At 51.4% G+C, this 24652-nt stretch overlaps 2 protein-coding genes across 4 annotated transcripts in view; one reads left to right on the forward strand and one right to left on the reverse strand.

Moving 5' to 3' along the window:
- The window catches only part of Cacna2d4 (calcium voltage-gated channel auxiliary subunit alpha2delta 4), a 103554-nt gene that overhangs the window by 51594 nt on the left and 27308 nt on the right, over window positions 1-24652 (forward strand). The window contains 6 exon segments of the mRNA XM_005365113.2: window positions 684-729; window positions 804-901; window positions 2431-2524; window positions 8117-8212; window positions 9648-9775; window positions 13509-13589. Of these exon segments, the coding sequence (XP_005365170.2) occupies window positions 684-729; window positions 804-901; window positions 2431-2524; window positions 8117-8212; window positions 9648-9775; window positions 13509-13589 (543 nt within the window).
- Window positions 17614-24652, reverse strand: part of Lrtm2 (leucine rich repeats and transmembrane domains 2) — a 15468-nt gene continuing 8429 nt past the window's right edge. For all 3 annotated transcript variants that reach the window (XM_026788233.1, XM_005365112.3, XM_026788232.1), the window contains 2 exons: window positions 22136-22726; window positions 17614-18896 (listed from right to left, as the gene is read on the reverse strand). In XM_026788233.1, coding sequence (XP_026644034.1) covers window positions 18442-18896; window positions 22136-22726 — 1046 coding nt within the window. In that variant the 3' untranslated portion in view covers window positions 17614-18441. The remainder of the gene's footprint in view (window positions 18897-22135; window positions 22727-24652) is intronic.

Below are 24652 nucleotides of genomic sequence, written 5' to 3' on the forward strand. Positions count from 1 at the left end.
AGGTAGGTCACGCCGTATGCTGACTGACACGTCCGTGGAAGAAGGTAGGTCACGCTATGTGCTGACTGACACGTCTGTGGAGGAAGGTAGGTCACACCGTGTGCTGACTGTGATGTGATGTGTGGTAGGGGAGTCACTCTCCCAGGTTGCTGAGCAGGGTCAACCCAGGGTGGACTCGGGGTGAACATTTCCAGCCAGACGAGGTGGCAGAGAAGGGCCTCACCCCTATCCCAGTCCCTGAGCGGACTTAACCTCAGCTGTTTGCCCACGGTCTCTGCCCGTAATTTCCCAAAGCTTCATTGAGCACCTACTTATGTTTGAGCACTGGGATCTCACTCACTCATTCCATCAGCAAGTGTACTAAGTGCACAGTCAGATGGGCTAAGAGCCCAGTGAGGCTCCAGAGCTCACTCGGCAGGCACAACCCACCAGGCTCATCTCTAGCTGGCCACTGTCACAGCCGCGTATGTTAAAATCAAGGAAGACAAAATCACTGCTTTCCAAGCGTTAGCTCCTCAAAGGGAGGCATTGAGAGGGTGGGGCTTGCAAGACACTGGTATCTAAAGAGGTTTGAGACTGTAGGCCCCAAAGCCAAGAGGTGTGTTCACGAAAACCCTTCCTACAAAGAGATCTATAGATCCCAGGCCACAGGTTATAAGCTTGTGTATGGACTTTGTTTTCAGGCCTGCATGACTTGCTTCATCCGGATCTGACCCTGGCCAGTGACTGGTATGCAAGGAGGTAAGGGTGGGAGGGAGAAAAGGGGCGGGATCTGAGGTAACATGAGTTCCCTGCATTTCTAGGATCTACTGCATCACGGATATCGACCCAGACCACCGGAAACTCAGTCAGTTGGAAGCTGTGGTCCGCTTCCTGACAGGGATGGATCCAGGCCTGGAGTGTGAGTCCCCTAATGCATGCCTCTGAACTTGTCCTCTACGCCCCAGTAGCTCAGGGCTTCCCAGGGGTGGAGCGTGCCATGAACCCATCTCGGGATGGCAAGCGTGGCTTGAGGAGAACGAGAAGAGGCCCCAAAGAAATAGGCAGAGCTAGCTGGGGCCTTGAACCGTGGAGGACATGGGCATTCCAGGAACTAGAGGCCTGCACAGGGCTCCTCGTGTCAGAGGCCAGGACTCTCTTCAGCCCCTTTCAGCCCTCCTGCTTGTCCAGTCTATCCCCACCACCTTAACATGGGCAAGGAGCAGACACTGTCTTCAGGGTCTCAGTTCTGCCAAGCATAGCATTTGGTAAGGCGGTTTCTTCAATCCCTTGGTCTGGAAGGATGTGCCGAGTCTAGGCGCTCAGGCCTCTGGCCAGCTCCCTCGGCCATGGCCCTCAGTAAGTCCCTTCCTCCTCTCCAGTTGTCCAGCTACATATGTGTCCTCCCCGTGAAAAGACCATCTCCCGAACCAACCTTCCAGGGGCATCCGTTTGTCTCCCCATCAGCTAACAAGATTGAAGTGACCATGTGCTTGCACTAGACCTGGGGCAAGGACCGAGATACAGACAACCCAGGCAAAGCCAGGCACTTACAGAAACTGGAAATTTAGGGAAGAAGTCAGATAGTGATGGAGGCTGCTCACATAGGTCACATGCAGTCATGACAGGTGGATGGGGCGCTGAGGAAGGTGTGGAGGGAGGAAGAGTAGGATTAGCAAGGATGAAGACCCCAGGTCTGGGACCTTCTTTGAAGACAAAAAAAGTTGTTTTTTTTTTTTTTGAAGTCCATGGAGTGGGTTCTACAGTCTTGTACATGTAGCCATTGAGTTGAATACTGTAAGTTAGTTTGTTGCAATGTAAACTTCACTTCAATGAAAAGTTAAAACAGTTCTAAGAGAGGGGTGGAGAATGTCACCGAAGTAGAGAGGAGGAAGAGCAGTCAGGCCGGGGAAGCAGCAGACACGGGGGCACTGAGACAGGGCAGCGAAGAGCCAGGTCAGGCCTGCAGCACCCACAGCCACCAGCATGTCCCACATCCAGGAGCAGGGGTGTGGGAGCTGTCACAGCTGGGCTGGATCAAGAGACTATCTAGACTCCCCAGTGCTGAGCTGGCGGGGGCCTTCAGTGACAACCCCCATCTTTTCTGTGGCTGAGAACTTGAAGGCAGAACAAGGAGGGTTGGTATTTTTATGCCCACTCAGATGGCTTGAATAACCAGAGACACCAGCAAAAGTCATCCTTCTCCCGACTTCAATAGGGTGGGGGCTGTGCTGTGGGCATTGTTATTATTATTATTAGACAGACTAGTCTCAAACCTGCTATGTCGCCAAAGATGAACAACAACTTGTGAGCCTTTTCTTTCAAGAGCTGGGAACCTAGGCTTGCACCACAACTGAGCTAGATCCCCAGCTTCTAGAAGCTGTGCACTTCTTGATAGGTTGGGGCTGGGGCAATAGGACACGTGGCTAGCTCCTGTGACTTTACCTCCAGGTGATGAGGAGCTGATACGGGAGGTGCTGTTTGACGCAGTGGTGACAGCCCCCATGGAAGCCTACTGGACAGCACTGGCGCTCAACATCTCTGAGTATGTACAAGAGGGACCCCAATGAGGACAGGGACACAGGGATATGATGGAACGGGATGGGGGGGGTGTGAGACTGGCTTTCACAATACTGCTGTGAAGCAGGCTCCCATCCCGCAGCTCCTACCAGCTCCTCACTCTAAAGCATCAGGTACAGCTTTCCCAGGCAAACACCCAGTCCAAGACCTGGGATGAACGTGTTTTCTTGGTTGGTCTCCCACTACCTAAGAAGCTCCCCCAGGGAAGCACAAGACAGACAAATGGAAAAAAAAAAGTAACAAACTAAATCTTGCCGGGGCTGTGGTGGTGCATGCCTTTAATCCCAGCACTCGGGAGGCAGAGGCAGGCAGATCTCTGTGAGATCGAGGCCAGCCTGATCTACAAAGGGAGTTCTAGGACAGGCTCCAAAGCTACAGAGAAACCCTGTCTCGAAAAACCAAAAAAAAAAAAAGACAGACAAATGGAGACTTAATTCCAGCTTCGAAGGAAGGCTACCCAACCTGTTTGACCTCAGTGCTTCCCAGACCCAAGATTTCCCTCATCCTCCCACTGGCTTTGTCTTGGTGGGATTGTATTGCTTGGCTAGACAGAAAAATGAGTACCATGTATGTGCCGCAAGAGGTAGGCGGTCAGGGTAACCTTAACGAGGTAAGGGCTATAGCACTTGTTTCTGAATAGAAAGGTTCAAAATCATAGATGTCAAACCTCCCTAACACTTGAGTTTGCTGCCGCTCCTACATACAAAACAAACTCCTATTTTTAAAGGCGCATATGCAATGTGCTCCATTTCTTCAAGAGAGAAGCCAGAGGGGCCAGAGCACAGTGTCCATGTGCATGTATGCATGTGCATCCGTTTTCCAGGAAGGCTGTTCAGCAAAGGTTCTGAGGGCTTCTCTTCGGTTACAAAAATAGGTCATTGAACTGCATACATTTTTGGTGCAACTTTGAACCATATAAATGTGGGAATACAAATAAACCTAAAATAAAATCGATAGGGCCAGATACTAGCACATAGTGTATTGAGGGGCAAATGTTCTTCACATAGCTTCTACCAAAAATAAATGGTCTGAAGTGGGGGCTAGGAAGATGGCTTGGTAAAGTGTCATGCAAGCATGAGGACCTAAGTTTGGACCCCCAGAACCCACATAAAAAGTCAGACATAGTACCTTACTTCTGTAACTCATGCTGATAGGCAGATCCTTAGAGTTATTGGCCATTCGGTGAGCTCCAGGGTCAGCGAGTGACCTTTGTCCATATAAACAAGGTAGAGAGCAACTGAAGAAGACACTCCACACCAACTCTGACCTCAAAGTGCAAGCATATACACATGCACATGTTCCCACAGAACATGTACACACATATAACACACACATAAAATTAAAAGCCAACATGTTGTGGGGGGCTGGAGGCTCTCTTTCCTACTGAAGATGCCAACAAGCACACTCCATCCCCCTCCTACACAAAAAGATAAGAAAGCACTAAGCTCGACAAAAGAACGTACTTCTAGCCAATGAGAAATGGAGAAAGAAAATTGTCTCTGGTTAAAGATGACATGAACAGGGGGCAAGGTGGGGGTGACTCCATGGTAGAGCAACTGCCTAGCATGTATGAGGCCCCAGGCTCCATACCCAGCACCGTAAAATAAATAGCTATTGTATATCAGGAAACTTCAAAATAACAGGAAAATCACTATAGCCAATTGGGGAATTTAGTAAAGTGGGATATTATAATATCAATGTTCAAAAATTAATAAAACCTGGAGCTGGAGAGATGGATTAGTGGTTAACGGTGCATATTGCTCTTACAGAGGACCTGAGTTTGGTCCCCAGCACCTGTGCTCAGTGACTCACAGCTGCCTGTAAATCCAGCTCCTGGGGATCTGATGCCACCTTCTGGCTTCCGTGGGTACCTGTGCTCACAGGCATTTACCCACACAGAGACATGTCCATTAAAAATAAAATTTTATTTTAAAAATTAATAATACTTATGCACATAAATAGCCCCTGAAAAGATACAATATGAAAAGACTTTAGGCTGGTAAGAAATAAAAATATTGTTCTAGAATTGCCAGAACACATTGAACCATGTGAGAACCCCTAAGACAATGGGCAACATTGGGCTTGTGGCACCAGCCTGTGATTCCAGCTACTCTGAGAGCTGAGGCAGGAGGACTGAAGGCTCCAGGCCTGCCTGGGCTACAGGGTAAAATGCCATCTCAAAAAGTAACGCAGGATTCAGCTCAGTGGCAACAGGCATGAAGCCCTAAGTTTAATCTTGGGATTTGGGGGTTAGAAAACAACAAAGAAGTAGGCCTGAATACATGGGAAGACTCACGGTATCTCTGAGTGGAAAGATAGATGCCATGAGGCTCCTCCTCCCTAGCGTAGACGCCAAGGGCATGCATGCCTCTGGGACTGCCTCTCTGTGTCTAGGTGACTACTTGTAAAGCTCATTAAAACAATTAGGGACAGCCCAATGTCTCAAACCAGCATGGTCCTACCTAGATGTAAAGACATTATCAAACCTCTGCCCACTCTTTTGTGGTACACAAAAGAACAGCCAGACCCAGGTGGCATATGTCTGGACTTGTGGTGCACCCCGAGGCACTATGTCACGCTAATGGGGGGGGGGGTGGATTTGAAAGCTGAGCTGGTGCCGAGGCCAATGGGACCAGTGCCGTTGGGTGAGTGCGCACACCTGGATGAAGTGACTCATTCAAACACACAGGAAAGAAGTTGTATAAGCGCTAACAGATGCTGTGATCCAGCTGAGGTGAAATCCGGGCGTCAGCAAGCCTTCCTAATGCTGACTCAAAGCTCGGAAGCAATGCAAGAATGACTGGAAAACTTAACAACCCGGAAATGTCTGTAGGAGCCGAGAAGAAATGAGCTGGGGAGCTGTGGCCAGGAGCAGGTGGAGCACACTGCAGCCACAGTGTGGGTGACGGGGAGCTTCAGGAGCAAACAAGAAGCAAGATCCGTACAGGGACAAGAGAGAAAAAAAAAGGATCAGTCCTTAAATGCGTGCTGACCCAGTTCTGAATAAAAGATTTTTACCACTCAAGATAGCGCCTCTCACCATCCGGTACCACTGAAGCTGGCACTCACTCAGTGTGTGTGCTGTAAGCGGAGACTGACAACGCTGTGGCCTGAGCTTGGTAATCACACTGCTGGAAAGGATGCTGGTGTGCCTTACCCCGGGGTTAATAAGGTCGTACTGTTAGTATCCTTAGGAGCTGATGTTTCCAACAAAAGGAAAAAAGAGATGCAAGTTTCAAATATCGAAACTGTTTAAATATAAAAGGTAAATACAATGGGCTGGAGAGATGGCTCAGTTGTTAAGAGCACATCTTGCTCCTGCAGAGGACCAGAGTTCAATTCCCAGCACCCACATCAGGCAGCTCACAATTGCATATAATTCCAGCTACAGGAGATCGAATGCCCTCTTCTGGCCTCTGTGAGTATACACAAAAATAAAAATAAATCTTAAAAAAAAAGGTTCACCTGGGTTCCAGATCTATTTTCTCTTAAAGCAATAAAAAGGAAGCCCCTAGCCTGCCCTGCTGGGGATCACAGTGTCTGGAGCACCCGACTATCACGAGGCCTGGCAGTGTTGGTCCTCACTAAAGTGAGTCTGGGGACATCGCTGGCTACAGGACAGGGGCAGGAAATGACCAGGTGAACCAGGAACATCCTGTCACCCCAGGAAGGGAGAAACTAACAAGACCAGTGGGACTCAGAGGCCCCTGCAGAAAGCTCATGAGCCAAGGACGGGGTGAGAGCAGAAGGCAGCTACACCCCAATGCAATGTGCTACACCCCAAATCCTGCATCCACGAGGAGACTGTGGAAGACAAGACCCATTCATTGGTTCCCTTTGGAGGTGTGAGACACACACTATTTTAAATAAGCAAAAGCATCAACTACTTATTTACCTTGCCTCTTCTGTGCTAATTGTTCCTTGGGTTATAGTTTTTTCTATATACAAGTATTTCCAGTAAAAGCAAAATAAAGAGAAATTTGAAGGGGTGTGCCTGTGAGTATCCCCCAGTCAACAGTATCTGCTTGCCTGTCAGGACAGAATTGCATGTGAATTAGCTTCATAGCTTTGTGATAAAACAAATACCAGAGGCAGCCACCTTGGGAGAATGTTCATTTGCTTTCCAAGTCAGTCATGTGTCAGCTGACCCGTAGTTGAAGGGCCTATGCTGAGGGACATATATCATGGCATACTTCAATGCTTATGGGGGTGGAGGGCACCAGCATCCCAACGCCCCCTTTAGGAACACCTCCTCCCACCATGCCTCATTCCTCAAAGGTGCTACAGCCTCCTGATGGGGCCACCCAGGGAACCAAGCCTTCCATAACTGGGACTTTGTGGGACATCCACCCAAACCATAGAAAGTAAAAGCTCGCAGCCAGGCCCAGAGGTCTAAGAGGTAATTTACGAGAAATACAAGGGACAACAAAATAAGGGTGCTAAACAATACTTCAGCAACTGACCTGGTCCAGCTGGGTGGTCTGGTGTGTGCAGGAAGTGGTCTGCCAGGAAAGGGAAGCTGGGATGGGAAACCCAGAGCCAGGTTTAAAAGGCTAATGACTGAGCCGGGCAGTGGTGGTGCATGCCTTTAATCCCAGCACTCGGGAGGCAGAGGCAGGCGGATCTCTGGGAGTTCGAGGCCAGCCTGGTCTACAAGAGCTAGTTCCGGACGGTCACCAAAGCTACAGAGAAACCCTGTCTCGAAAAACCAAAAAAAAAAAAAAAAAAAAGGCTAATGACTGCCACTGCCACGGGCGTGGCGTTTCCTCCAAGGGTGACGATAAACGGTCTAAAGTCACAGAGGCAAGGACTGTGCCGGTTGATGCATTCACTTAAAGAAATACACTTTAGATGGGGAAATTATATGGTTCATGGGTTGTAGCTCAAGACAGGGAATAGGGAGACTGGCTTACTAAGCCACTGTACTGAATAGACCACAGTAAGATTCTACTTTGCCCAACTGAAATTCACGAGCTTCAGGGCTATCTGGTGACACTGAACGTCATGGAGCTTTTGGGGAGGTACGACAGTGACACGGAGGGTGTTTTTTGTTTGTTTTAGTTCCTTGTATTCTGATGATATAAATTAAAATATTTACTGATTAAATACCTAGGAATTTCTTGAGAATATCCAGTTGCTGTAGTGCCATGGGAAGTCTTGGCTGATGTTTGTTAAAGCTGGGTTATGGGAAAGGTCAGTAGACTCTAAGAGCAAATTGGATCAGCGCTTTTTAGAGATGCCGACCCCAGGGTCTGACTTAATGCAGCTAATGCAGGGTGTTGGTACCTATGACATTTAAACCCTGAGTAGCCCAGACACCCACCTGCAGAAACCCCATATCTCTAGGTCTTTCTCTTCAGGGACTCCCCAAACTTCTAACCAACTGTGTTAGCCCAGGCCTGGTGCTGTACCTGGATGCTGCCAGTGTAGACCATCCCGTGGCCTCCAGGCCCTAGCGATGCTTTTAGTACTGCCTTGTGCCTTCATGGAGCCCAAGTACCACAGACCCAGGTATGAGAAAAGACAGTTTACACACTGCCATTGCTTTGCCTTACAGAACAACAGAGCCTGGCGTGGATGTGGCCTTTCTGGGAACCCGGGCTGGTCTCCTAAGACGAAGTTTGTTTGTGGGCTCCGAGAAAATCTCTGACAAGTGAGTCCTGGACACCCTGAGGCTTCTAGCAGGGAGGAGCATGGTACAAGTCTTGAGTCCCCTTGGGGCACGTAGAGCAAAGACGGTCTCATCATCCAGACCCACAGAACTACTCTAGCAAAGTGCAGATTATGGGAGAACCCTGCTGAGGGCCCCACATACTGCCCGGTCCTCCACACCACCAGCAGCAGCTGTCTTTTGGCCGACTCTGCATGGAGGCTGGAGCCCAGAAGAGGGCAGGGTAGAGTGCCACCTGGTGTCCTAAAGCTCAGAAGGCTCAGACACCTGGAGAACAGTGACAGCCGAGCTGATGGCTGACTTCACACCCCCATCCTTCTGCCCCCCTCACTACATCCCAGTGCAGTCAACAGGGAAGCATCTCTGCCTCTCTCGGGACTCAGTGAAAGTCCACACATGCTGAGCAAGGCTGCAGGCTTTCTAGAAAAACAAATTTGCTTGTTTTCCCCTTCTCCCCTCTTCTTTCCCTTCCCTAATCCCCAGAGAGGTGGGGAGAGGAAAATGGCACCCTCCTAAAAGGGCTCCTAAGTATGGGAAGCCATGGCAACACAAACAGGCCTCCCTTGAGTGGTCAAAGACTCTGGGAAGCTGGGAAGACAGCTGCCCGGAGGGCCACAGGTACCTTGTGCACGCCAGCGAACTCCCTTTACCTGGACCATGATGCAGAGGCGACCTGGGGACTCAAGTCTGCTTCCAGAGCTGGCAAGGCACTCACTCACTCAAACGTCAATCTTCTACCTGTGAATTACCCATAGGTGCCACTTCATCGTGCAGCCCACCCGGCTTCGCCTACTTCCTAGTCAGCGTCTGGACCAGCCTCCCTCTGTAGGCTTGTGTGTGTTCAGGGAAAGCAAACCCATAATTAGCAAGGAAAAGCTGCTCCAAAAGGAGACGAATGTTGCGCATCAAAGCCTTTCGAAGTAACCATGTAGGGCAGTCCGTGCTTCTCTACCGCAGGGATCCTCACTCAGATCTGCCAGAGAGCCAGACCAAAAGAAATTACCTATACCCAAGGGACATGTACTTTGTTGGTCACACATCTGTATCTTCCTGCTCCTCTGGCCGGCCTCCCCTGCCACCAGATGTTGCAGTGTTTTGCTTCTAGAAGAAGCAGAATATGCCTGGGGCAATGTGTACTTGGGAACTGATGGCTCTTTCTTTCTTTGTTGAGTGATCGTGAGATGGGTCTTGCCTTGTAGCCAATGTAACTGAGAAGCGGGGACATTCTCCCTCACTCTCAGAGCGCTGGGATAAGGTGCATGCCTATGCTGAGGGTGGGGGTGTTCCCTGTCTGCAACTGGACCAGCACAGAGCAGAGAGTCTTGGTCTTGGCCCAGCCAAGATGATTGCATAGGTCACGGGGGAAAGGGACAAACATCTTCCCAGATTTGAGGAGGCACCCATCCTATTCTGGCAGGAAGTTCCTGACACCTGAAGACGAAGCCAGTCTTTTTACCATGGACCACTTCCCCCTGTGGTATCGCCAGGCCTCTGAGCAGCCCCCAGGCAGTTTTGTCTTCAATCTCCGCTGGGAAGAGGGACCAGGTAACATACACCGCTGTGCTCTCCCCAAGAGTGGGAAAGGAGGGCCAGGATGATACAGAAGAGAGGACGACCCTGGGGCTCCTTCCTGCCTTCCCTGCTGACACTGCAGCTTTGGAGCATGCCTGGTGTTGTATACAGAATGTAGGCCTACGTGTTCTCATTCCCCCACCCAGCAATCAAGCTCCAGCATGGAGGAAAGGAAAGAGATCTGACCCGAAAGCCAACCAGGTGACTCCTGGCCCACATTCCCAGTGTCAGGTCAGCAGGGTTGATGTTGATTGCCAAGAGGCTTCTGTTTCTAAGAACCTGAGCAGCTTTAAAACTTCTTTAAAGCTTTCATAGCTGCCCATGTGGCTCTTCCCATCTCCACTGCTGTCAGGTTATGAAGAAAGCAGCTCCCAGGACATAGGAGAGATAGTCAGGGCCAGCCAGCAGGCCCCCACAGACCCAGGCCACCGGGCAGGGAAGAGAGGTGCAGAGGTGGCACCAAGCTGAGAGCTCCCAGTTCCAGCCCTGGTTACTTTGGAGAACGGCAGGAAAGAACACCAGGATCCTCACTGAGTGTGAGGGAAGCAGACCACTGAGAACCCAGGGGCCTAAGGCTCAGTGCAGCCTTACCCTTGGTTACCTTTGAGGAAATGACAGCCCAGAGAGGCTGAGGGGCTGGTCCAGGGCCCAGGAATCTAAGAAGCAGGAGGTATCTACCAGGATACCAGGATACCAAGGGGACTGAGCCCAATCCAGACGGGCTGGGACTTGGATGGTACCTACTTGTGGGAATGGATGAATATGGTGGACAAGGCCAAGAGGTCAAGGGGGCACTGGCAGGCATCTCAGAGATGACAGCTCTCTCTCTCTCTCTCTCTCTCTCTCTCTCTCTCTCTCTCTCTCTCTCTCTGTGTGTGTGTGTGTGTGTGTGTGTGTGTGTGTTGTTTTTAAACTGAGGCAAGTGTGCAGAAAGCGGTGGCCTGAAGAAGAACACCACTGTGTGTGCATGCGTATGCACACCTAGGGACACACACACCACAGAGAGCTTGCCCTGGAGCTGTCAGCTTCAGGGACCCAGACTTTCCAGGCTCCCCCTCTAGGCTGAAGACAGCAAGGGGGAGTTCCTTCTTATCCACTAAGCCTGCCACTCCACCCTGTGACGTTCCCTCCACCCACATACCGAAGTCTAAAGTGCTTTCCAAACATTTCCCTACAAAAACCCCAGGAGATAAGTGCTGTTGATGGCGTCTCCTGGGGAGACTTGAAGGCTCGGAGATCTCATTCCGTGATTTGTTCAAGCTTCTCAGCACAGGAGCAGTTTTTACAGCAAGCTAGAGTCAGGTCTGCCTCAGGACACCCTAGATCTGGGGCAGGAGGCAGGAGAGAAAGGAGGTGTTTTCATTCCTGGGACTCACAAAGGAGGTTCTTAAGGCCAAGCAGAAGGTTTTCCCGTGGTGTACACCTGAGGCAGAGAGGCAGGTCCTCCCACCATGTGAAGGGTTCCCCTCAGGAGAGACACCCACGGACTCTATAGACGTTCCCCGGGTGAGACCCTGGGCCCCACCCAGCCGGGTGACAGGCTGCCTCCTGATGGCTCTGTCACCAGGACTGCCTGCTGGCTGCTAGGGGGAGCTTTAAGTGTCCACGCAGTAGGAGGGCAGGTGGGTGGGGAATTGAGCTGCCAGGAGAAGAGAAGGAAGCTGGGAACCCAAAAGGGGAGTGCTGAGGAAGGAGGCGGGAGCTCGCTCCCTTCCTACGCCTTTGCTCACTCGCTCAGCCCAAGCACACGCTTAAAGCCACGTGGACACTTCTAGGTCTTCCATCCTCCCCAAAAGAAAGAAAATCATCTCATCTCAACAGGTGTGGGGCTGCTGAGGAGGCGGCCGAGTAAGGCAGCCTCCCGGCGGGTCTGAGGTCTGGGCAGATTGAGTGCTGTCCCCTTGAGTTGTGCCTATGCCACCCGCCAGCATACTACAACCCGCCAGCACCAAGGACCTAGGCCTTCACATTCGTCTCTCCTCTTCCTTGGCTTATTCCCACAGATCCTGGGCCGTGAGACCATTGATCCTAACCTTGAAATTCCCAAGGGCTCCAGAGATTACCTGAGTGTTTCCCACAAGCCTGTGCTAGCCTGAAGGCAGGCTACAGAGCCAAGGCTACAGAGCTGAGGATTCCTGCAGGAGTCCCCACGTTCATGTCTTATGGGTGTTCCCCAAAATAAAGTGAGGGGTCTGGTCTCTGTGTCTACTCTAGTTCCTTTGACTCTGGCATGGTAAATTTCTGGAATCAAGGACAGCTCAAGTGTCGTGAGTTCCCAGAGACTTGAGAAGTGTTCAAGATAGCAAGGTATCAGGGGAACTATAACAACACAGCCAGAGTGTGACCATGCTTGGCCCCATTACAGAGGCTCTGCTCTTCGTCAATCTCCAGGAGGCTCTGAGAACTGGTTATCACAGGCAGTGCTCACCACGAGGGCATTTGACAGAACAGGACAGTACATGATCTTGGACCATATAATGGAATCTGACCTCTAGACAAGAGGCGGCCTTTGGAAAGCTGGCCTAGGATGTGGGTAGAGGTTAGAGGTCATACAGCAGCCAGCTGGGAAGATGCTCTCATATGGAGCTGCACTGACCCTCTGAATCTTGCTCCCAGGATGGCCTGGTTCTTCTAAAAGAAGCGAGAGGCAACCCAGGCCTCCAGGCACCTGACAGAAAGTTCTAGGAGGGCAGCAATGAAACAGGAAATCATTATGGTGGTGAGTTGGGTGCCACCCACAAGGATCCATGAAGCCTCATAGATGTGTCAGATACCACCCTGGCTGCGAGGGGAGGCTGTTGTCCACCGCATCTGGCCTCTGAGCAGGACCATCGCTGTCACCTCTCTGTGACTCTGAAAGGCAAAGCAGGGTCACCCGCCACCCAGGCCTGGGATGCTTGCAGCCTGTCCCTCAATATGAAGCACATATGTGGTGGCTCCTGTCCAGGTAGATTTTATTGTCTACCTGACAGCAGTCAGCTGGCGAGAAGACAGGGAACCCAGACTTGATTGCCTTGATCAGTGGCACAATCTTGTTAACTGTAGAAGGGCCTAGATCAGCATGGCCAGCGCCATCCCCAGGCAGGTGGACCTGAGTTGTGCAGGAAAGCAAGCCGAGCACAAACCAGGGAGTGATCTAGAGAGCAAGCCAGGAGTCGGCATTATCCCACTCACTTCTGCTTTCTGCTCCTGCCTTGACTGCCTGTCCTGGCTTCCCTCGATGGTGGAGTGTGGCCTGGAGTGGAAGATGAAATCGACCCTTTCCTCCCCAGGCTGCTTCGGGCTGTGGTGTTTATCACAGCAGCAGGATAAGACAACGAGCGTACGGGAAAGCAGGCTGTGCCAGGGTCCTGTCACAACTGCAAGGGAGCTAAGCGGGAGCAGCAGGCAGATGGGTTTGCTCCCTGCAGACGGAGCAAAGTCATGGTGCCATCGTGATGCTCAGCCTGGCCGGGGCTAAGAATTAATCCCGGCAAGTTCTGATTTGTTCAGATTCGGGGACAGCAAGGGACCTTCAGGACACTGTTGAAAGACAGGTGGTGGACAGCCACAAGCCATTGTCAACAGGATTCTTCCCCTACCTCACCGTTTTCAGGGAGAGCTTATCCTGGAATCCCTGTTTGTCTCCTATCCCAAGAAAGAGATAGGCTCACCCCTAACCTCTCTCTGCAGGCACCAAGAATAACGATAATTCTCACTTTCCCAGATAGCCCAAGCAAGCCAGTGGCTGTAAGGGCCAGCACTGCGGTAACTGTGACGGTGGATGGGAAGACGGCCATTGCAGCAGGTAGGCGCTACCCTGAACCGCTGAGGTAGGAGCCCCAAGGCAGTGTCAAGGTGAGGGCTGGCAGGGCGGAGCTGGCTCTGCCAGAGCACCTGTCTAGCTGGCCTGAGGCCATTTCCATTCCCAGCACCACACACACAGGAAGAGAGAATAAGATGCCCTGGATATGGGGATTCTAAATTTTCCCAGGAGGGATGCCGGGGACAGGAAGTGGATGCTTACGTCATTTTGTTTATAAAACCATAAAGCCCAAAAGATTCACAGAGTAAAATGAAGCTGAGAGAGGTTAAAATACCTTCTCAAGGTCATACAGGACAGGGATGACCTGACCTCTGTTCTATCCCTGAAACACGGACATTACCTTGAGCTCTATACCTGAGCTCATGACTCTGCACTTTCTACCTGGAATTCAGGGTAATTTAGTGAGGCTATATTACAGACAAAGAAGCTAAGGGATGGAGGGGTTATTTGTCCAAAGTCCCACAGCTAGTAGTAAAGCTAGAACCTGGACTCAGAACACCTCTCTTTGGGACCCAGCGTTACCCCCATGCTGTCTGCCTCCACTTCTAAAGCAACAACACTCAGTGGGCCTCATAAGCTTAGCCTGACTTTGTAGTTTCTTGACGGCTAGGACAGTCCCTGGCATCTGTGCCTTGCTCTTTGAGCGTCTGTGATCACGCCCTCCATGTTCCTCGAGAAGCTGTGCAATCCATGGTCACTCAATCTGGTGGAGCTGGGGTGCCAGGCACTTGTCTCATGCCCCAGGAGCCTGGGGAGGCCAGCAGCAGGCAGGACCCTGGCCTCTTCCCAAGGCTGGGAGTGTCTAGGGGAGGAGCAGGAGCGGCTGGCCTGAGTTTCCTCAAGGAATCCTTGCTGCCCAGAGTCAAGGTTCCTGTGGGTTCCCTCCTGGGTTGAGGTAGGGGAAGGTGGCTCAGCAGCGCATCCAGCCCAGCATCCGGGCAGTCTGTAAGGTGCCTCCCACCCTGCAGAGAGGATGATTATATCCCAGCAGCTCTTCCGGAGCCCACAGCATGCCAATCCCTGGCCAGCTGTGAGGCTCACTTATCTAAAATCCTCCAGCGGTTTAGTCCCAGCAGACTCATGACTACCCCATTCTGACTGGAGGTGGCCTTCTTGGCCCCTCTACCTTGAAGACCCTCGAAAGGAGAGAAGGGATATGAGGCCAGGCCACTGACTGTGCTTCCCCACACTCCCCAATTATCTGATTTAATTTTTAACTCAGAGCTGAGTTAGAGCCAGGAGGGGTTGCCATAGAAACCGTGTCCCAGTGCCTCTGGTTGAACTCCTTCAGACGGTCCCTGTGACGCTCAGGGTACACGGCTGTGACAGAAAAAGCATAAGGCGTTAGAGACCTGACACCGTGAGTTCACCTGCATCTCATTCTAGATTTTCCTCTCCCTGGTTCCGGGCACCATCTCCCTGATCCTGGGACCAGGTGGGACCGTCAGCTCAAGGAGGGCAAGGTGGCGTGTCTGCTGTCCCTGAACGCTGGGGCTTTGGGTGCTCTCCAGAACACAGTGTACCAGCAAGGGCTGTGTCAGAGACCTGTCCTGCTGTCTGGAGAGGCTTGGATCACCGTAGGGGTCTAGACAGACAGGACTGCCGCCCTCTGAGCACTTCCGTCTATGAACCGTGCCTGTGGCTTCAGTAGCAACGTATGCTCTGCAGGGGGCTCAGAGGGGACCAGATTTGGCTCTGCTATAGAGGGACCAGAGGAGGGGGACCCCACTATGACCACACCTAGGATGAAACATCTGGCTGCTTGGCTTTCTGTACTCTGGGAGTTTACGTCTCCCTGAGGTCCGTTCCTGACTTAGTGAGTCGTCAGCCCAGGAAAGCTCCCAAGGTGAAGGTTCCACATGAGTCTCTGGAGATGAACAGAGTTCAGAACCACTGAGGTTAGTCCCGCCCTGGGGGTAATGAGAAATCCCAGAGGCCATGCTTTCTTCTTCCTCCCCTCTTCAGTGTCACCCTCCCAGCTTTCCTGTTCCTAATTCTATCTCCCTACTGGCTGACAGGGGCTTATTTCTAGGCCCAGGTGTGGGGTGCTTATGTGGTACTGAAAGGCTAAGATGGCATTCATGAAACCCCAGCAAGCTCCCACAGACCCCAGGTGAGGCAGCCCTTAACTAATCGCCTCGCCTCCTGGCAAGACAAGGGTCCTCAGGCAAGCACAGGGCGTCTTCTGTGCAAATGGAAGTCTCGCACCACATGGGTCATCGTCTGCCCGTGGCTGCCAGGACAGAACAATCAGGAGCTGGGTGGACGCCCCAGATGCAGAGCTAGCAAGGTCTGCTCACCTCGGCTCCACGAGCTTACTCTTCTCTGAGACTCCCATTGGTTGCCGCCAGACTGGAGCAGACAGGTTTAAAATCCCAGCTCAGCCCTGCCTGCCTGGAGCTTGTCACCCTTGTCCTGAGCCAAATCCTCTCCGGGATACTGCCTTCAGATTCCTCTCAGCCCTGAGGTCCTGGGTACTGAGCGGGGGACCCATCTGTCACATAGAGCTCTCTGCACCGGGGTGACATTCCTCTACAAATGGCTCGGCTGTCTGGCGACGCAGGGAGACAGGACACCAGTCTCCCCATGCCCACATCCCCTCCCACCCAATGAAGCAAGGAAATACATAGGAAAATAGTCTTTATTGGTCTTCTGAAACAACAAACCAGAAATATAATTTTGCCTTTAAAAATCTTCTGTCTCAGGCTAAAGATATCACCACTGACAACATCCTCCCTCCCCCAGGCCCTTAGAAAATCCCAGCTCTGGGATTGGCCCACCAGCCAAAAGAGGAAGGAAGCCGGTGGCCCGGCCTAGAGGATCCTGTGCCCTCTGTCTGTCAGCCAGAGAACAACCTTGAAAGCTGTCCTGAGACTCCCAGGGCATGCCCCTGCTAGTAGAGTAGGTGGTAGAAGAAAAAGAGAAGGATGCCAGGTTGTCCCGACGTCCCCATGGACACATCCTTAGTACCTGTATCTAGCTGGTCTCTTTCTGGCTACCAACAAGGCCCTGCTCAAGGCAAGGTCTCAGCCTAGCATCTTCTGGCAGAGGGATACAGTCTCTAAGGAGGGGACAGCTGAGAACAGAAAGGACAGCAACCCTGAAAATGTGCACAGCCCCAGGGGCAAGAGTCTCCATCCCAGATTGGACCACAGCCCCTTTTTAGCTTGGCCAGCCCGGGTGCAATTGCACGCTCCCAGGAAACCAGGCAGAGCCTATGAGCCTCTGGGAAAGGAAGTCCCCCCACTGAGGACTCTGAACAGAATGTAGCCATCCTGTTCCTGTTCCTGCAGTCTGTTGGGAATGTGTTGAAGGCAGCCAGCCTCGGTGAGCCCCACTGCCTGATGTCTGCTCTCCTTAAGGTGAACCACCCATCTCAGAGCACAGCCCAAACCCAGCCTGGAGGTCACAAACAAAAGATGCAGATGACAGCAGGGGCAGGAGAAGCAGAGGAACAGAAGTAAGGCTGCAGGCTGCAGGAGTGGAAACTGCTCAGGGTGCCCGGGACCTGGCAGGGTGGAGGTTCCTAGGCACACCCAGGGGTCTGCAGCTGAACTCTCAGAAGCCTGGAACTTGTCCTGCGTACACGGACAACTCCTATGTCTCTGGTAAACCTAGCAGGAGAGGTGCTAAGGTTGCCATGGCAATAGGCAATTCTTCCAGCAGCACACTTTGGCCCACTTTAGAGGGTCTCAAAGGATCCCTGTGTTGTTGTCCAGGACCTAACCCCTGATGACATAGGAAGACTGTAGTCAAGAAGTAAGAGGGACTATGGCCTCCAGGCAGAAGGGACAGCAGGCCTCAGCCTCAAGTCCTCATGGCCTCCTTTCCCACCTGGTGTGTGTGTGTGTGTGTGTGTGTGTGTGTGTCTGTCTGTCTGTCTGTATGTATGTATGTCCGTCTGTGTGTGTGTATCTGTGTGTCTATCTGTGTGTGTCTGTGTGTCTGTCTGTCTGTCTGTGTCTGTGTGTGTGTCTCCGTGTATGTATCTGTGTGTCTGTTGTATGTGTGCCTATGTGTGTGCCTCTGTGTGTGTATCTTTGTGTGTGTGTCTGTGTATGTGACTGTGCATGTGTGTGATTTTGATCCATGGGACTGTGATAGCAGTGCCCTGTATGTGACAGTGAACTAATGTATAGAGTAAGACCCTGTCTCAAAACCCTACACTAAAACAAAAATATAAATGAGTAAACCCGGAGAACATAGTCAGAGGAGTCTATAGCAGATAAAGGGACAGAATGGCATCCACCCAAGGAAGACATTGTAGTCACTTTGGTTTCTCTAAGCACTGGACCCAGATCACAGGGCTGGGGGTGTTTGCACGTTGGCACCAGCTGCTGCGAGCCGGACGAGCTTCACACCACAAGGACCTAAGAATATCTTTCTGTCTCCAAAAGGAGTCACAGAAATCTACCTCTGGCTCCCTGTCCCTCCCTCTCAGGCCCTAATGCAGACTGAAGTGGGAATGAGTAAGAGGTAGGGAGGGTCACCAGCTGTGCTGGCCCTGGGCAGGAGGGACGTGCTCTGTGCAGAGCGTGGGGCCGGTGTAGGTTTTCTTCCCTGTGGCCGGAAACCTACACAGACACTCAGGTGTCCCAAAGACCAGGGGCCCAGAGAGGGCCTTCCCCAGGAACCTTTGGCCAGGGGAAGTGTCTAGAAACGTGGAAAGAGACCGGGAGGCTGCTCTACTGAAGGGCAGACGAGGGCCAGGGAGCTGAGGCAGGCAGTACCAGTGTCAGGCTGAGGCAGGGCCTGTGATGGAGGGAAGGGCAGCCATTTGGTAGCAGTCCCATGGAGTTTCCTTGCTGTCCTACCTGGGCCAGACAGACAGCTCTCATGCCACAGAAGAGATCTGTTTCTGATCTTCATGCTCACCCTCGGGGTCCCCCATCAGCGGCTGGCGCTTCTTGAGCTCTCGGTGGTATTTTGCCATGAGGGAGGCATAGATGCAGCCATAAGCAGCAGCCACCACCATCATGATGCAGACAATACCACACACGACACCCGCGATGATCACTGTGCCGATGGCTCGCCGCACACTCACCGGCCGGTACCTCTGCTTCTGAGGACAAGCAGTGCTGGGCTCGGGCTCAGGCTCCACCCCGGGCTTAGGTTTTGCAGGCTCTGGGCTGGCCTTAGTGCAGGGTGGCCCTGGAGCATCCATACCAGCAGAGTTGTTCTCATCCTCTAGCTGGGAACAGTAATTAAACATCTCCATGGGGACCGCACGCATGTCCTTCCCCCGTAGCTCCTTGGGTAGGGTGCAGGCAAGTTGGTCCAGGCGACCCCCTGCATCCAGGAAAAAAAAAGAGGTGCTGAACCTCCAAATGGGAAGGCCCAAAAGGTACAGTCCTGCCAGTAATGTAGTCAGTCCTGATTACGGAAGAGTAAGAGGAGGTAGTACCAATGGACCAAGGACTATGATAGACGTATGTCCTAGAGGAGGTCACCACAGCTGCCAAAGTCATTCAAACTGGGCATTGCCATTACTTTTAGTTCACAGAGAAGCTCACATCCATCTCACTCAAACCTGTCCCTCCAAGGTCACACTGACCTACAGGAGCACAGCAGTTCCAGCTGGAGGCATGCTCAGTTCATGGCTTTGGTACAGCAAGCCATGTTCCTGCCCAGACTGTACGTCTCCTTCTCTGCCCAGGACCCAGCTGCTCGCTGATGACGGTGAACCCCTGCCATTGCTTTCAACACAGTACCTTGGCCTGAGAACACCAAAAAGAGGGCATGGTATCTGCCTGGTCCTGTCAGGTGTCCCAGCACAGCGGTATCTAGGGAGGAAATCCTGAACAGGAGGCTGGAGCTGACAATACAGCTACCAAACTACCTTTATGACACTGGGGAGGCCAGATAGGACAGAGGAAGAATATCAATCAGTGCCTAACTGGGTAGCGTTGGAGGAGGCCGCTTGTTTCGTTCCCGGCTGCTCAGCAGCTCAGACCCGAAATAATCACACAGAAACCATATTATTTAAATCACTGCTTGGCCCATTAGCTCTAGCTTCTTAATGGCTCACTCTTACATATTAATTTAACCCATTTCTATTAATCTGTGTATGGCCACATGGTGTCTATCTCCCACGGGGCTACATGGCTTCTCTCTAACTCCTCCTTCTTTCTCCCAGCATTCAGTTTAGTTTTCCCCACCTACCTCTATTCCCTACACAGGCCCAAGACAGTTTTTTTATTAACCAATGGTATTCACATACAGAGGGGAATCCCAAAGCAGGGTAGGGTATGAGAGCCAGGACTAAGGACTGTCTGTAACCTGGGAAGACATACCCTGGGAAGTCGGAGATGGAGTCTGACTTTCTTTCAGCTTAGGAGAGGCTCAGCTACAGTATCACTTCCAGCCCCCTCTCCCAGCCCTGCCGCCTCGAGTCCAATCTCACAAGAGGCATCCATCTAATCCCAGGATGCCCAGGATGCTGATGGAAACACTGAGGTTTTCATTTAGTATTTTAAGGAGCACAAGGCTGAAGACAAAGTCTGGGAAGCTGGCTCCAGCCTGCTGTGTTAAGGGCAAAGATGCACCCTAAGGCCAGCACCAGGTCTTTAATTCCACCTGGATGGTTCTGGAAAAGCTGAAGTGCAGTAAGCATATAACCAAGGCCACCTTGGTTAGAATGAGGGAGAACCATTAGGACAGTGAGCAGGAGTGACCTCATTTTCCTGCGCCAAAGACCCAGGATTGAATCCTGGCTGTGTTGTCACCTGGAAATTATTTAACTTACTTAATTATGCCCAAGTCTTAGTATTCTTCACTGCAAAATAAGGATATCTACCTCAATTAGCTGCTTGAGAGATTAAAATAGATAATGTGCACAAAAAGTTATTTGTAAACTGAGAACTAGACAACAGCATTAATCATGTCTCCACTTCAAAAACAGAATTATCATGGTGACTAACATCTCAAAGTACTTTATCGTTTGTAAAGTGTTTTTTAATTAATGCGTCCAAGTAGCACGGAAATATTGAGTTAGTGGCTGGATGGGAAATGAATGGGGTAAGATAAGGGAACACACTGTATTATTTTTAGAATCCCAACACTGATTTGTTAATTCCACATACGCCAAGTAGCTGCCTTGTCCTGGGCACTGACTGTGTCTTACTGTGTGCACTTGATTTTATGACTACCACTAACAAATGAGCAAACGAGGCAGTGCTCCACTGAGCACTTCCTTTATGCTGGGCACTTTTCAAAGACCTGGTATGCATTTCCCTATTTAATTCCCACAATCGACCTTTCTCCCTTTTACAGATATACCATAGAGATGTTAATTAACTTCTCAAGATCACTCAGCTAGTAGGTGGCAGGGCCAAAATTCAAACAAGATCTGGCATTTTTAAACCCTGTGCTTATTTATTCAGCCTCCCATCCATCCCTGCTCTGCCTCCCAAGTGCTGAGATCACAGGGATAAGCCTGGCTAAGCATTCGTTCGCTCAATTCATTTGTTCATTATAGAACTTTTCCAGGCTAAAGAAAGGGAGAGGGGCCCAGAGGGATGGCTCAGCAGGTAAGAGCACCTGCTGCTCTTGTAGAGAACCCAGGATCAGTTTCCAGAACCCACATTGGGTTGCTCTTAACTGCCTATAACTCTACTTCCAGAGGACGCCCTCTTCTGGCTTCTGAGGGCACTGCATGCATGAGGTGTACATAATACACTTGGGCACACACACACACACACACACACACACACACACACACATAAAGTAAATAAATAAAACATTTAAAGGATGGGGAGAAGCCAGGAGTGGTGCTTCACAATGTTTAGGTTCAGCCTGGAATGCATAGTGAGTCTCAAGCCTGGGCCAAGAGTCTCCGGGTTAACAACAAAGAGTTGTCAAGATGGCTCAGAGGATAAAGTCACTTGCTGACTGACTAGGCTGATGGCCTGAGTTAGATCCCTGAAACATACGTGGTAGAAGGGGAGAACCAACTCCTGAAACCACCCTCTGATTTTCACATGTTGTCTGGGGCGTGTTGTGCACACATGTGCACACATCTGCATGTGCACAGGTGCACACGTGTGTATGCAAATAAATAACAAGTATTTTAAAGGAGGAGGAGGGAACGGAAGCAAAACTAAAACCCTCTTGCTGCTTACTAAGTTTTCTGTCAAAACTTCTTGGGACAGGAAGCTGGCACCTCCTTCATAGGAAAATGGTTGTGTCTATGAGTTTCAGTCACATTCCGCTCTCATGTAAGAGGCAGGAGGCCTTATTATTCCCAGAAAAGGTGGTTGTTCCTCTTCCTGTCCTGCAGGGAAGCCCCAGGGACCTACCAGTGGGATAAAGAGCACATAAAAAGCACCATGTGTCTCTAAGTCCCCGTAGAAAAGCTAAGAGATGGAGGCAAAGGTACAGTAGGCCCTTAATGAGTCCTAATAAACAGAGGGGAGCAGTGCCTGGCCTCCGCTGCCTGCAGGAAAGGAATAGCAGGGTGAGGGTGGAGCTCTTCTTCCCCCTGACCTCAGCCCAGCTCTTCACACATGCAGGGTAGGCAGAGGACTCACCTCTGTAGGAGAACCACTCCAGCCAGTGTTTGAACTCTCGAAGGTTACAGTCACACTCCCATGGGTTATCCCCAACCTGAAGCAGCTGCAGGCTCGCCAGGGGCTCAAAGGTCAGCCGGTCCAGGCTCTGCAGACGGTTGGAGCGAAGGGACAAGGACCGCAGAGCCAGGAGTCCGTCAAAAAGGCCCTGGGGCAGCTGGGCCAAGCCGTTGATAGACAAATCCAGGTGGCGCAGCAGCGGGGCGTGCTGGAGCAGTTCCCTGTCCAGGGTCCTGATGCTGTTGTTCCGCAGCTGCAGCTCTGTCAGGTTGACCAGGTCCTGGAAAATGGACCGAGGTAGCTGGTCCAGGAAGTTGTTGGACAGGTCCAGCCGCTGCAGGTTGGACAGGTTAGCGAAAGTCCAGCTTGGCAGGGCGCTCAGTTTATTGTTCAGGAGCAGAAGGCTTTGGGTGGCGACGGGCACATCTGGAGGCACAGCAGTGAGTCCCAGGCCACTGCAGTCCACCTCCAAGGTGCGGCTGTCACAGGTGCAGGAGAAAGGGCAGGCGGGGAGCACCTCCACGGCACACAGGGCAATCCAGCAGGTGATCCCTAGGGAGGAGTCCGGAGGAGAGAGTAACAGGCTTGGGTTTTCCTGCCTCAGTTTCCCCTTGCCCAACTCATGCCCTAGTACCTTCTTGGCCTCATTTCCTTTGGCACAAGCTACAGTCAGTTCATGGGTATTTACTGACCACACAGGAAGGTGCTCGGGAATCTGAAACACCCATGTTAAAGGACATCACACTGTGACCAAAATAGTCACCTTTGTCAGTGCAGTGGCCTACAGGATAAGCCATACAGGTTCTCAGGTCTGGTTCACAGCCTCCTCTGTTAAATGTCTCTGAACTTAGATGCCCTAATGCTCCAAATGTTTACAAAATGTAGTATTTTAAAATACCAGAGCAATTTCTCCAAGTCAATGGCCACAAGATTTGGGTCCTTCCTGTGGAAGCCTCAACTCCCCTGAAGCAGCTTCACACTGAGATGTGAAAGGGGCCCAGAACATGCCCTATAGCATCTTAAATGCTGTCTCATTTACCTGATTCTCATGTCTAACCTGGGACCCAGGCCCATCTGGGATCTGCATCAGAGCACTGTGATAACGGCAGGTTAAACCAGCTGCTTCCAACGCTAGAAGTCTGTCCAGGATTTGCTGGACAATATACTTGAACTCTGAAGTCACCAGGCCTTCTAGCATTAGGGTGCAAGGTAGCATTTCTGAGTAGGTCACGTGGCAGGATTCCTGCCATGTCTTGTTTTGGTCCAAGACCCTTCTGAGTAGAATATGTGGATCCAGCCTATGGACAGCTGCTGGAAGGGAGCCCCGAAGTGGGCCCCCTCTGGGGGTGGTCCTGTAGTCAGCCCCAATGCCCCACTGCTAGAGAGCCTGCCTTTCCGGGAACCTGGAAAATAGCTCACACAGTTCTGTCTCCATTGAATCAGCTCCACCTTGAGTCCCAAGGAAAGCCTCCAGATGGAGAACTGACCAAGTCCAGCCCAGCTGGCCCTACAGGGCACCTGGATGAGACAGTCTCCAGTCTATCTGGTGGGTGTCTCGTCATCTAAGTCCCAGGGGGCAGAGCTTGAGGAGACAAGATGACACTCTCCCTGCCCTTTCCTGTGGGATTAATGGCAGTGAAAAATACACCATGAGGCTGACCCCTGAGTGACTTTGTTCCTGACGAGAAATGAGCACAGCTTGGCTAGTGCGGTCACCGGGAGATCTCTCCTTGCTCCCTAAGACCACATGAAATGAGCTCCACCCTTCTGAGTCAGCGTGCCTCACACCATGCACGCATGCACACACCACACACACAGACACACACACCATACACACATGCACACTCATACACCCCCACATACATACACAGCCCCCACACACATGCCCTACATACATACACACACCACACACACATACACACAAACACATACACATAGCACACACAGAGAGACACACACACACCATACACACATGCACACTCATACACCCCACATACATACACAGCCCACACACACGTACCCTACATACATACACATACCACACACCACACATACATACACACACACACAAACACATACACACACCACACACAGAGAGACACATACACACCACACACACACATCACCATCTGAGCAGCAACACTATGTTTTACTTTTAAGGAGATGCCAAGTGTGATGTGCACATCTGTATTCAGTACTTAGGAGGCTGGGGCAGAGAATCACATGTTAGACTAGCCAGCACTACATAACAACTATCTAAAGAAAATGAAAGAAGGAATGAAGGGGGCATAGAAGGAGGAAGAGAAAGAGAGAGAGGAAAGAATTGGAAGAAACCAGATAGGAGAGGAGAGGAAAGAGGAGGGGAGGGGAGAGGAGAGAAGGGGAGGATGGAAGAAGGAAGGGAGGAGACAGGAGGAGGGGAGGGGAAGGGAGGAGAGGGGAGGAGAGGAGAAGGGAAGCGGAGGAGAAGGGAGGAGA

The sequence above is a fragment of the Microtus ochrogaster genome, unplaced genomic scaffold (assembly GCF_000317375.1).
Source record: "Microtus ochrogaster isolate Prairie Vole_2 unplaced genomic scaffold, MicOch1.0 UNK1, whole genome shotgun sequence".
Classification (NCBI taxonomy): Eukaryota; Metazoa; Chordata; class Mammalia; order Rodentia; family Cricetidae; genus Microtus; species Microtus ochrogaster.